The sequence below is a fragment of the Eubalaena glacialis genome, chromosome 15 (genome assembly GCF_028564815.1).
Source record: "Eubalaena glacialis isolate mEubGla1 chromosome 15, mEubGla1.1.hap2.+ XY, whole genome shotgun sequence".
NCBI lineage: Eukaryota > Metazoa > Chordata > Mammalia > Artiodactyla > Balaenidae > Eubalaena > Eubalaena glacialis.
The window spans coordinates 85,860,710-85,873,538 of record NC_083730.1 but is presented as its reverse complement, the minus strand read 5'-3'; the positions used below and the strand labels follow the sequence as shown (position 1 = coordinate 85,873,538).

General features: G+C 51.7%; 1 protein-coding gene across 2 annotated transcripts; it reads left to right on the top strand.

Annotated features, from left to right (window-relative positions):
• Positions 1-237: 237 nt before the first annotated feature.
• On the top strand, positions 238-12,723 carry MORN3 (MORN repeat containing 3). 2 transcript variants are annotated; one of them, XM_061169210.1, is made up of 7 exons: positions 238-345; positions 2,754-2,909; positions 6,529-6,686; positions 8,240-8,399; positions 11,581-11,765; positions 12,002-12,085; positions 12,479-12,723. In XM_061169210.1, the coding sequence occupies exons 1-6, from the start codon at positions 249-251 to the stop codon at positions 12,077-12,079; spliced, it is 834 nt and encodes a 277-aa protein (XP_061025193.1). In that variant the 5' UTR covers positions 238-248; the 3' UTR covers positions 12,080-12,085; positions 12,479-12,723. The 2 variants fall into 2 exon arrangements, with proteins under 2 accessions (XP_061025193.1, XP_061025194.1); XM_061169211.1 differs by having other exon boundaries at positions 266-345; positions 2,737-2,909.
• Positions 12,724-12,829: the final 106 nt, after the last annotated feature.

The window sequence follows — 12,829 nt, the reverse complement described above, 5'->3', positions numbered from 1 at the left end:
CTCCGCGGATATCAGGTCTCCCGGGCTCGTCCACCAGCCTTTGGCCACCGGGCCGGTGCACCAGCCAGTACTCGACCTCCGCAGGCCCGAAGACGTCCTTCCTCGTCGCAGGAGGATCTGCAGCCTTCCCTACACGCGGCCCCGAGCTCAGAGTCTCCGCAGGAAGGGGCGGGACCTGCCGGCTGGTTTTGCTGGGGCCCCGCGTTGCCATAGCGACCCCGGCCCGGCTTGGGACGCCGGAACGCGCGATGCGGACGACGATTGAGGTTGGAGGCTGCGGGCGGCGACTCCACCGCTCTCGGCCCAGGACTCCAGATGCAGGATCCGCCCCGCAGGAGAGCGCAGGTGAGCCGGCGTAGGTGTGACGAGGCGCGGGCTAGCGACTGACCCCCAGCCGCCTGGGCCCTGCTCCTTCCACCTTCCATGGTGGTAATTATTGTTATTCAGTATGAAAACAACACGAGTAGAGTACGCGCACCGAGTGGCAAAGCTTTCTTTCCCTTTTTTTTTTTTTTTTTTCTGGCCGCGCAGCGTGGCTTGCGGCCACGATCTAACTCGCGCCCTGGCAGTGAAAACGCCTAGTCCTAACCACTGGACCGCCAGGGAATTCCCCAAAGCTTTCTTTTCCTATCAGGAGCTCTATGTATTAAGACCACAACCTCCTCTAGGGTAGAATCTACGTTCCTGAAAGTGTGGGACAGAGGATGAGTTACACTGATGAAGCATTAAGTATCACCAATGACATCGTAAGAAAGTTATTAGATTCTGGGTTCTCTTACAGTTCTGAGTAAGCCAAGGAGAAAGTGTCAGTTTGGGGCTAATATGGCATTAACAACACCTTTCTGAACATTTGCTAATCTCAACTGTAAGCCCCAGTGTCTAGCTAAGACTTAAGTAATGTTTGCAAAATCTTTCTTGGATAAATGTATTGATTTTTTAAGTGAATTAACTTCAATATAAAGATGAATCATAGTACACATGGTACATGCAAATGGGACAAAAAAGAAAAACATTAAATTTAGGACATAAGACTGTTTCCCTCTGCCCAGTTTTCACCCTGGCTGTTTTCCTTGCCTGGAGTGACTTTCCCAATTCCTAGGCATGATTGTCAAAATATGTACTAGCCAGTACAGTTGGCCAGCTTAGTCAGAATCACTGAGGCCCCTGCTGTGGCCCTACAGGGAACTCCTTGATAAGCAGGGCCCAGTGCAAAATGAAAATGTGAGGCAGTAGCTCATAAAGTATTAAGAATTTCAAAACAGCGACAGAGCCGAGACCAGGTACATGCCCCTCTAAGGACCAGGCCCTGTGCAACTGTTGAGGTTGCACACCTGTGACGCTGGTCCTGGGTGGGTGGATGCCTGGGACACCAAGATCTCCTGAAACCTGCTCAGCCCTGAGGTCATTCTCATTGGTCAATACCACTGCCTGGGAATTCCCTGGCAGTCCAGTTGTTAGGACTTCGTGCTTCCACTGCAGGGGGCCTGGGTTCAATCCCTGGTGGGGGAACTAAGATTCCGCTGGCCATGCAGTGCGGCAAACAAAACCAAAACCAAAAAAGACCTCTGCCTGCTGATGGTTAAATAGTTCACTCTAGTCCCCCACCACCATCCCCTCATTCCCCCATCCCTCCACTCCCCCACCCCCCATCCTTGGCTGCTAGCACTGCTTGAGTGTGTGTGTGTATTTCCCATCTATGGAGCAGGATAGATGGTACCTGCTGAGGGGAAACAGGGATCCCCAGATTTGGAGACCATCTTTATCACCTTGCACAAGTCCCCTGGAGACAGACAAATAGACAAGAATGTCTGCACTGGAGATCCTGGGGACATGAAGAGCATAGATGGGGGGCTTCCAGTCTGGGGAGAGACCCAAAGTCTCTCTGCAACCCCACCAGGCAGGGTGGGGAGGAGAGCCCTGGTCTGATGAAAAAAACCTAACCAGGCAGACAGGAAGAGTACCTAGGCAGAAGGCAGAGGTCAGAGGTAGAGGGTGATCAACCATCCTGGTGTGCCTGGGACTGTCCCAGCTTTAGCACTGAAAGTCCAGTGTCCTAGGAAACCCCTCAGTTCTGGGCAAACCGGTACAGGGGGTCTCCCAAGAGGCAGTCTCTTTAGTTGATGGGCTCTCCTGACAGCTCACAAACTCCTGCAAAGCCAGCCCCTAGGCTTTTCTACCATCCTGTCCACCAGGCATAGGGGGCAGGACCCCGGGGGCTAAAGTGTTGGGTGTTGAGCCAGTGGTGGTAGCGGGGGTGCCCCTGTGGGCTGTGCCATCACGGCTGTCTGACAGCCCAGACAGAGTGGCCTGGCTAGGCCCCAACTCCCCAGAGTGGGTTGTAGTGCTCACGACTGAGGGCTCCAGGCCAGCATCCACTCTGGTTGGTCATACTGGTTATTAAATATGTGACTTTCACCCTCTCCCCCGGGGCAGCTTCTTCCTGATGTCATCACAAACCCCTCTGCTCTGTTGGTTTCCCTGGGTTCCCATCCCAAGCAATTGTGCCATCAGATCCCCCGCCCCAAGGGGCCCCTGGAGAGGCAAGGGAAGAGAGAGCCTCCGAGGGTCAGTCCAGCACAAAAGGATACCCCCCAGGGGCTGCTCATCTGCCCTGGGGACTCAGAACACACATGACTCATCCCACTTGACCTCAGACAAGTGTCTCCCTGGGAAGCCCCAGGATCCTGGTATTACTTACGGCAAACTGAGCCCCCGATGTCCCTAACCCTTTGCCAGCACCCTCTGGCCCACAGAAGCAGCCAACATGCCTATCTCCAAGTGCCCGCCAAAGTCGGAGCCCCTGTGGAAGGCGTGGGACCAGAAGGCCCAGAAGAACGGACTGAGGCACCAGGTGTTCGCTGTCAATGGTGATCACTATGTGGGCAAGTGGAAGGACAACATGAAACATGGTAAGTGGGGGACCTTCGGGGGCTCAGGCGGTGAGTATGGGGTCTGGGCCATGGTGGGCAACCGGGGCCAAGGAAGCAGCTTGCATAGCTCGCTGGGGATATAACATGTATCTCTGAGGAGTGAATGCCGACTTGGACCAACCAGGGGCCTCCTCCTGCTGGGGCTCTGGAACCCAGCTCGGCCCTGGCTTCAACTGAGCAAAGGGACCAGTAGGCGACAAAGCAGTCTTTAGGCACCAGCCGCAGCCTCAGCCGGGACTCTCAGGACACCAGCTCATTCTCTACCTCTGACACCTGGGCTAAGCATGGGGCTGGCTAGCAGGAGGAAAAGGTGGCCCCCAGAAAGCAGCTTGCAACTGGGATTCTGGTCTTCAAACTCAGCCCTTCAAACCAGTAGGGGGCGAGGGAGGACACCCGCCATCCCCCACCCCCTATACTTCCACCCCCTATACTTCCACCCCCCACCCCAAGTGGCTGGGGCTCTGACTTTAACTGGGCTGGGCTCAGTTTAACTAGCAGGGAATACGGGGTTCTTTGTGATACAAACTAAGCCCTGAAGAAAAAAAATAGTTTTTATTCAAAAAAGTTGTTATGGCTTCTCAGTCCAGTCTTGCAATTTCAGATTCTCTGCTCTTAACCATTCTTCTCTCCTACCTTCCTGCGTTAAGTGCTTGAGTCCATAAAGCTGGGTCAGAATCTCAGCTCCAGTAACTATGACCTTGAGAGATCAACTACACTACTCTGAGCCCCAGTCTCCCCATCTGTAAAATGGGAATAATACCTATCTGTTAAGAGCTGACATCTATCAAGTATTTAGCCAAGGGTCTGTGCAGAAAGGAACTTCTGGAGTGTTCTCAGAGGGCTGACCATGGCAGGAATCACTACTCAGAGCTTCCTTGTCCAAGAAGGCCCCCAAAGTTGACCTCACCCAGTGTGTAACACAACACCCACCCTCAGCACTGACTTAAAGGCCAGGGTTTAAGCAGCTGCTTGGAGCTCTATGTGTGGTTAAAGATGTCTGCCTGCATGTTTCAATCCTTGTGGGCAGCCTGTGGTGTGGACAGAACCCTGGACTAGGAGTCAGGACCCTGAAGTTCTGAGCCTGGCTCTATTACTGAGTAGCTGTGTGACTTTGGGTAAGTCATTTCCCATTCTCTGGACTTGGCTGCCCTACCTGTGATATGACCTTGTGGGCTGGTGTGGCCCTCTGAGCCCTCCTGTGTGAGTCCTGCCTCCCCTCAGACCCTGGAGGCATAGAGCTGATGGGGCTGGGGCTGCAGAAAGCAGATCTGTCAGAGAACCCAGGTCCAATGCCCCCTCTCTTGACTCACCTTTCAACCAAGCTGAAGTGGGTTGCTGTAGTATAAGCAGGCTGGAAGCAGTCCAGAGAGCAGTCATTCAGGGCCAGGATAGGGTGTCCCCAGTGGTTACCCATGAGCATACTCATTGTGCTCCTAGTCTGTGCCAGGCCCTATCCTGGGCATCTGGAATAATCCCAACACTCAGGGTCCTTCCAGTCTCACTGACAACCTTCACAGTAGGTAATGTCCCATTTTACAGATGAGGAAACTGGGGCTCAGAGAGAGGAAGTGACTTACTCAAGGCCACACAGCTAAAAGTGGTATCATCAGGATGTAAAGGGGACCAGAGAGAAGCCATGAAAGGAGCCATGAGAACATGTTTGAGCCGAGTCCAGAGGATGAAAATGATTAGCCAGGCAGGGGGGAGCATGTCTTCTAGATAGTGGAATCAGAGATGGGGGGATGTTTTTCACTATTACCTCTTGTTCAAGGAACGGACTGGAAACCAGTGGGCTGGAACACAGAGAAGGAGGGGAGAAAGGGGCAGGTTAGGAGGGCGAATCACATAGGGCCTCTTAGGCCTTGGTAAGTTCTGCCTTCATCTGGGAGACAAACAGTCTCATTGGACCAACTTGGTCACATGCCCTTCACTGAACCAATCACAGAGGCCTAGGTGGATAGAATACACTGATTGTCTAGGCTTGCCAGGAGGAGAAGTCAGCCCCATGCAAACCTCAAGGACTGAGAGGGAGGGCTGTGTCCCCAAAGGAAATAAACTAGAAGAAGGACAGATGTAAACAACCCTTCATCCCCTGCAATGTGACTGGACCCTACCTCAAAGGCAAAAATCATTGATATCATCTTTTCTATTTGCAGGCATTGTCCTAAGTGTTCTACATATATTAATGAATTTAGTGAACAGAACAACCCCATGAGATATTCTTATCCCCATTTTACAGACGAGGAACCTGAGGCCCAGAGAGTTAAGTTACTTGCACTAGATCAAAAAGCTCACAGGGACAATGTTGGATTTGTTCCTGAGCTACCAAGGACCAAGACATGTGTTGGTGTGCATAGGTACTCCGCAAATATTGTATTCATCTCTTTGTTCAACAAATATTGGTCACCTACAACATGCCAGACACTGTTCTTCCATGCTGGATATAGAGCAGTGAACAGAACAGACCAGTCTGTGCTCTTGTGGAGTGTACATTCTCCTGGAAGAGACAGACAATAGACAATAAATGATAAAAAAGTGAATTATCTATTATGTTAAGAGCTGACAAGTGATATGGAAAGAAACAGAACAAGGTAAGGGATTAAAAGAAGCTTATATGGAATAATTTTAAACGGGATGGTCAGGGTAGGCCTCATTGAGAAAATGAGATTTCAGCAAAGACTTGCAGGAGGTAGGGAGTGAGCAAATATAGAGGGAAGAGTTTTCCAGGCTAAAGGAGAAGCAGGTACAAAAGCCCTGAGGCGAAAGCATAACAGGTGGGTTCCAAGAACAGCATGGAAACCACAGTGGTTGGAGGGCAGAATGGAAAATGGGAGTGGAGGACACAGAAGGGTTGGAGTAGTAGGAGATGGGTCTCCATGTGTGTTCAGGAGAACTGAAGAAATATGCAGAACATTTTCTAAAAATCCTGACCACCTGGTGTATCCATTCAGTATTATTAAAAGATGAAGCTTGGGACTTCCCTGGTGGCGCAATGGTTAAGAATCCACCTGCTAATGCAAGGGACACGGGTTCAAGCCCTTGTCCGGGAAGATCCCACATGCCGCGGAGCAACTAAGCCCATGCGCCACAACTACTGAGCCTGCGCTAGAGCCCGCGAGCCACAACTACTAAGCCCGTGTGCTACAAGTACTGAAGCCCGCACGCCTAGAGCCCGTGCTCCGCACAAAAGAAGCCACCGCAATGAGAAGCCCGCGCACCGCAACGAAGAGTCGCCCCCGCTCGCTGCAACTACAGAAAGCCTGCGCACAGCAACCAAGACCCAATGCAACCAAAAATAAATAAATTAAAATTAAAATTAAAAAAAAAAAGATGAAGCTGAAACATTGAAGGGGCAGATTTCTACTTGGGGTCTGCTATGTCAGTTTGGCTTCAGGGCAAAGGGCTGTAGAAATAGAACTTTTTGGGGGTTTTCCTGGATGCTGGGGGTCTAGAGACCAGGCACAGACCCTGACCCAGTTCTTGAGAATTGTCCAGTATAGGGGCCCCTGAGGCCCAGGCAGACACAGCACCTGCCTCCCGGCACCCCCAGCCCCATAAAAGCCGTGTCTACCATGTTGGCGCATCTTTGTGTCCCTAGGGAAAGGAACACAGGTCTGGAGGAAGAATGGAGCCATCTATGAGGGGGACTGGAAATTTGGGAAGAGAGATGGCTATGGCACCCTCAGCGTTTCTGACCAAGAGACCGGAAAGTACAGGAGAGTCTACTCAGGCTGGTGGAAGGGCGATAAGAAATGTGTGAGTGGTTCCCATCATGCCCTGGGGTGCGGGCCAGGCTGAAAGCAGGCTGTGTGTGTGTGTGTGTGTGTGTGAGGGCGGGGGGTGGGGGGGAGCAGTCAGAGAGGCCTGGGAGAAAAGGGTGGGGGGATTTGGGGAGGAGAACAGGGTTGCTGTGTGGGTGGGAGAAGGAAGGGGTGGGGGAACATCAAGGCTTCTCAGAACAAAACCCAGGAAACAGGAAGCAAGAGGAGAGGGCCCAGGGAGGAGCCCATGAAACCCTGTGGCTACAAGAAGCCAGCCAGGCTGTGAGGGGCCAAAGTCTCCTCCCAACCTCCCCACTCATTTCCTGGCTTTCTTTTCCCCTGGCATCCCTTTCTGAGAACCCCCCTTCTGTTGGGACTGGATAAGAGGTGGCAGCGGGGGTTTGGAAGAGTGGGAGCAAGAAAGAAAGCAGGGGCCACACCCTTGGCCAAGAGAGGAAGGTCCTGAGGGATAGAAACCAGCCAGAGGCATGCCCCCAACCCGTAAACACCTGAATCCTCACCATAGGTCATGGAGACAGATAATAATACAGTATTGCTATCGAACAGCAGCTACTGTAACCCTGGAACATGATATATTGTAAACTCTCACATCAACAACAACATCATCATCATCGTCATTATTATTATTCCCGTTTTACTGATGAGGAAACAAGCTCAGAAAGGTGCAGAAGGTGAAGTCCCTTGCTTGGGGTCACACCACTGGCAAGTTGTAGAGCCCAGCATTTCATGATCTCTACTCTCAAAATGTTTATTGGCCAGTGGGGATAAAGCTCCCAAAATAAATATTTTACATATAATATGGTGCTAGGATAGAGGTTTTTACAGAAAGTCCAGAGGCAGTTCATTGAGAATTCAGGGCAGGCTTCCTGTAGAAGGTGACACCGTAAGATGCAAGGAGTTAGGGAGTAAAAAAGGAGAAGAGGAAATAGCAAAAGGAAGGATATAATAAACAGCAAGGTGTGTCTGCCCACAGGGGTGGGAGTGAAGCCTTGAAGGTTATGTAGGGGATCAGGATTTTGAAGAGTAGACTTGGGCTGCATAACCCAACCTCTTTAGGTGTGATCTGCGGGGAGTTTGTGGTGATTCTCTGCGGCTGCATGATAAGTGCTTATGTCCATTTTTCTGGGGAGAAAGTCCGTAGCTTTGATCTGATTGTCAGGCATCTGCGACTTTTAATAGGGTCAAATCAGAGTTGGGGAGACAGGGCAAATGTGATCGGATAGACGACGTAAAGATCCTCCTAGGAGCTGTATGGCAGATGCATGGGGTCAGGGGAGAACGGTAGAGTGGAGGAGGAAGACCAGTGAGAAGGGGTGAAATGATGGTGGGTGCAGGAAGGCGGTAGCACAAGGACAGAGGAGAATGGACAGCCTGGGAGATTCTTCGATACACGACCGTCAGCTTGGATGTAGGGCTGGGGGAGGAAGCAGGGGAGAAGCCCAGGTGTGTGGCTTGGGTGCCAGGGAGGATGGTGGGAGTTCCTAGTGGTGTGGGACGTCGTGAACAAGGACACCTTTGTGCTTTCAGGGCTATGGGATCCAGTTTTTCGGACCCAAGGAGTATTACGAGGGTGACTGGTGTGGCAACCAGCGCAGCGGATGGGGCCGCATGTACTACAGCAACGGAGACATCTACGAGGGCCAGTGGTGCAAGGACAAGCCAGAAGGGGAGGGCATGTTACGCCTGAGTGAGTGCTTAGCCCCACCCCCAATGGCCTGTTGATCACGCCCACCCGACCACGCCCTCAAGTCACACTCCTCTGGGCCCTGCATGGCCACGCCCCATCAGGCCAAGCCCCCCACCCCCCGCATAGCCCTGTCCGGGCTGGGTTAAGGTGAATGACAGGACCCGGTCCTTGCCCTCAGGAAGTTTATACTCTAAAAGGGGAGCCTAACAATAAATATAAACAATTAAGACATTGTCTTATGGTCGTAATTATCATAGCCTACACTAGTACAGCCCTGAGCTCATTTAATCCACAATGCAATCCTATAAGATAGGTGCTCTCATCATCCGCACTTTACAACTGAACAAAGGCACAGAGAGGTTAAGTCATTTGCTCAAGGTTACGCAGTCTGTTCTGAGGTCAGAAGTGCTAAGGAATTCCCCTTGAAAACAGGAAGACGTGTTGGAGAATGACAAAGGAGTTGGGGTCAGGGCTGTTTAGATTGGCTACGGTCAGAGAACGCCTCCCTGAAGAGGTGTTGTTTGAATGGAGAATGGAAGGAGGAGAGGAAGCGGGATATGTATTGCGCTGGGGAAGAACGTTCCCAGGCAGAGGAAAGAGTTCTGAGAAGCTCGCATTTGTATCAGGACTTAATCCATTCTCTACAAAGCAACCAGAGCGAGCTTTTCATATATTGGACCTTGTCACTGCCTTGCTTTCAACCTTTCCATAGCTCCCTATTGCCCTCAGACTGAGTTCAGAGGCCTGACTGTGGTCTGTGGGGCCCAGCATGATCTGGCCCTGCTCACCACTCCAGTTTCACCTCCCCTCTTCCCCTGGACTCCCTTCTTTTTGGCCATACTAACTTTCTTTCAATTCCTCCCACTTTCGGCCTCAGGGCCCTTGCACTGCTGTTCCCTCTTCCTGGAATAGAAAGAAGATTCCCACAGGGACTTCCCTGGTGGTCCAGTAGCTAAGACTCCACGCTCCCAATGCAGGGGGCCTGGGTTTGATCCCTGGTCAGGGAACTAGATCCCACATGCTGCAACTAAAAGATCCTGCATGCCTCAAGGAAGATCCCACGTGCCGCAACTAAGACCTGGTGCAGCCAAATAAATAAATATTAAAAAAAAAAAAAGAAGATTCCCCCAGATCTTTGCATTTGTACATTCCACCTAAAGCACATTCTTCTCATTATTCTCAGCACTTGCTTCCTTTGCTTCTTAGAACTAGGTGTATAATCTTGGGCGAACTACTTTGCATCTCTGTGCCTCAGTTTCCTCTCCTGTAAAATAGGAATAATGGCAGTACCCACTTCATAGGGCTATGGGGAGGATTAGATGAGGGAGTCTGTGTAAAGTGCTTAGAACAGGGCCTGGCACGTAGTAGGCTGTCGATAAAGCTAGTATCATTGTCCCTCTTGACTGTGAGCCTGCAGAAGGACTGGGAATGTGTCTGTTTTGTTCCCCACTGTTTCCCCAGGGCCTGCCATGTAGTAAGTAGATACTCTTGGTGAGGACACAAACCAGAGCCCAGTCTCCTGAAAACTCAAGATTCCAACTTCCAAGGAGATTTTTTTTTTTTTTGGCTGCGTTGGGTTTTCGTTGCTGTGAGCCGGCTTTCTCTGGTTGCGGCGAGCAGGTGCTACTCTTTGTTGCTGTGCATGGGCTTCTCATTGCGGTGGCTTCTCTTGTTGCAGAGCACGGGCTCTAAGCACGCAGGCTTCAGTAGTTGTGGCACATGGGCTTAGTTGCTCCGTGGCATGCGGGATCTTCCCAGACCAGGGCTCGAACCCGTGTCCCCTGCACTGGCAGGCGGATTCTTAACCACTGTGCCACCAGGGAAGTCCCTCCAAAGAGATTTGACTAAACCAAGGCATTGGGCAGCTGGGGAGGGTTAAGGGCAGCCACTCTGTCATTCTCAATGCCCCGTGCACCCGCCTCCGTGCCTGATTTCAGTGTGCATCTCCTAGTAGTAATAGCCTGCTTTCATTGAGCACCTTCTGTGGCCCGCACAGTGACGGAGCTCTAAGTGCGCCGTTTCTAAGGCTTGGACTCTGGAGCCGGCCAGCCTGGGTTCAAATTCTAGCTCAAGCTCTTACTAATTGTGGGACCTTGGGCAATTAATTTCCTTACACTCTCTATGCTTCAGTTTTCTCAACTGTAAAGTAAGGAAAAAATAAAGCTTAACTAGAGTTATTGTGAAGGTTAAATGAGGTTTTTATTTGTAAAATGCTTAGCATGACACGGAATAGTAAGTGCTCAGTATCAGTACATCCTTGTATGGGCTCAGCAAACTATTGGCCAAATCCAGCCCAACACGTGTTTTGTAAATAAAGTTTTATTGGCACACAGATGTGCTCGTTCAGTTATGTATTGTCCACGGGCTGCTTTTGTGCTGCAATGGCAGAGTTGACCATGCGCAGCAGAGACCCTATGGCCCGCGATGCCGAAAACACTATCTGCCCCTTTGCAGAAAAAGTTTGCTGACCTCTGACCTAGAGTTTATCCAATACTCTTCTAGGTCCTGTCTGTGTATGGACTCATTTAATCTTCAGAATAATTTTATGAGTGAGGAGCTACTCTTGTCCCCGTTTTACAAATGAGGAAATGAGACAAAATGGTTCAGTGACTTGCTCAAGGTCACACGGCTGGTAAGTGTCTGAGCTGAGACATGTTGGCTTTATTATTATTTTTACACCACCACCACCGAGATCCAATGGGAAGTGGAATTGATTCCCGATTAAGAGCCGGGGCTCCTGATATGAACAGGATTTGGTTTGAAACCCTGCCTCTGCCACTTCCTAGTTCTGTGACCTTGTGCAAATCAGTCAAATTCCTGGAGCTTTTCAAGTTCCATGTATAAAATGGAATCCTTCATCCTTCACAGAACTGTTTTTGTGAGAAGTGAGGTCAGAAACAGCATGGAACCAGGCACAGAGTAAGTGCTGAAAAAACATTGCCTGTCAGTATTATTACTATATTTTTTACAGCTAGGAAACTATGGTGCTCATCTAAGTTTGGGGAGGTAGTGGAGGTGAGATGTGAACCAGGTCTGAAACCGGAAGTCGCTCACACCCCAGGGCTCTATGGCTTTCTGGTGGGCATGTCTAGCCTGGCAGTGGCAAGGGTCCAGCCCGAGTATATGTAGTCTGGCCTGGTTTTGTGGGCCAAGACCCCCGACTCCCTGTTCTTTCCCCCAGAGAACGGGAACCGCTACGAAGGCAACTGGCAGAGAGGCATGAAGAATGGGTCGGGGCACTTCTTCCACCTGGACCATGGTCAGCTGTTTGAAGGCCTCTGGGTTGACAACATAGCCAAGTGTGGCACAATGATTGACTCTGGCCGTGATGAGGCCCCCAAGCCCACCCAGTTCCCCATTCCTGAGGTGGGAAGCTCTCCCGGATCCTGGGGCCACACGCAGCCCAGGGAGAGACAAAACAGCACCCACAGCCACACCCAGCCTGGCCGAGCCCAGCCCGGCCAGGAAACAGACAAGGTTTTGTTTTCAGTCAGGGCGACCCCAGGGAGGCTGGCAGTACCCCACAAAGCAGGCAGCACCCCAAAGGCTGGCAGCCTGGGCCTTCCATGCTCCTCAAACCAACCCCTGCTGCTTCCCTCCAGGTCAAAATTCTAGATCCTGACGGCGTGTTGGCGGAAGCTTTGGCCACGTTCAAGAAGACAGAGGAAGAAGGAGATTGATGCCAGGTGAGAGGCGGGCACACCTACCACCCTCTGATGTGGTCCAGGCAGCTCCTGGGGTCTCCTCTGGCCTAGGGGCTCAGGGGCTTGACCAGAGAGGGTGGGTTTCTTGCCTCCTGCAGTCCTGCTGGTCGTTTTTGCTTCCTCCCCTTCAAAACTCTTTTCCCTGCAGAAGTCCTGCCAAATCCTCCCATTTGCACCCTGGGCTTAATCGGATTGGAGTCAGGTGGTCTGCTCGCCCTGGAGGGCCCCGGGCCTCCACTTGCCTATCTGTCTTGTGGGGCCTTGTTCAGTGCTACCCCTCCTGGTGTTGGTATAAGTGGGGTCGAGGAGAGAGCACTGATACAGCATCTTGGAGACGCCAGCCCCGCCCACCCCTATCCCCCCTTGCCCCTGCAGAAAGAACACCAGCGCTTCAGGAGGAATTCAAACCGGAGTCACCCAACTGCTCGGACCGGTGCGGCTCCCACTGGTGGAGCAAGGGGGGACTTGGGCACACCCTCGGCACCCTCAGAAGGCACCTTACTCCTCCCAGCACTGGATCATTCCTTACCAGTAGGAGGCCAGTGCTCCTCTCCCCTGCTGGCCTTGGGGACGCCTTTATTCTTGGACCCCATCCCTGAGCAACCCAGAATAAAGGAGAGCCTGGCAGCGTGAGCCCGGGGCCTGTGGTGGGTGACCGGGGTGCGAGGGAGCCTCAGGAGGGATTTCAGGTAGAGAAGAGGGGTCCCCATGGGTTGCATGAATTTA

Excerpts from the sequence above, each read along its gene's own strand:
- MORN3 (XM_061169210.1), top strand. The coding sequence starts at position 249 with ATGCGGACGACGATTGAGGTTGGAGGCTGCGGGCGGCGACTCCACCGC. Across the intron at positions 346-2,753 it reads CGCCCCGCAGGAGAGCGCAG|AAGCAGCCAACATGCCTATC; the intron begins GTGAGCCGGCGT and ends TCTGGCCCACAG. Across the intron at positions 8,400-11,580 it reads GGAGGGCATGTTACGCCTGA|AGAACGGGAACCGCTACGAA; the intron begins GTGAGTGCTTAG and ends TCTTTCCCCCAG.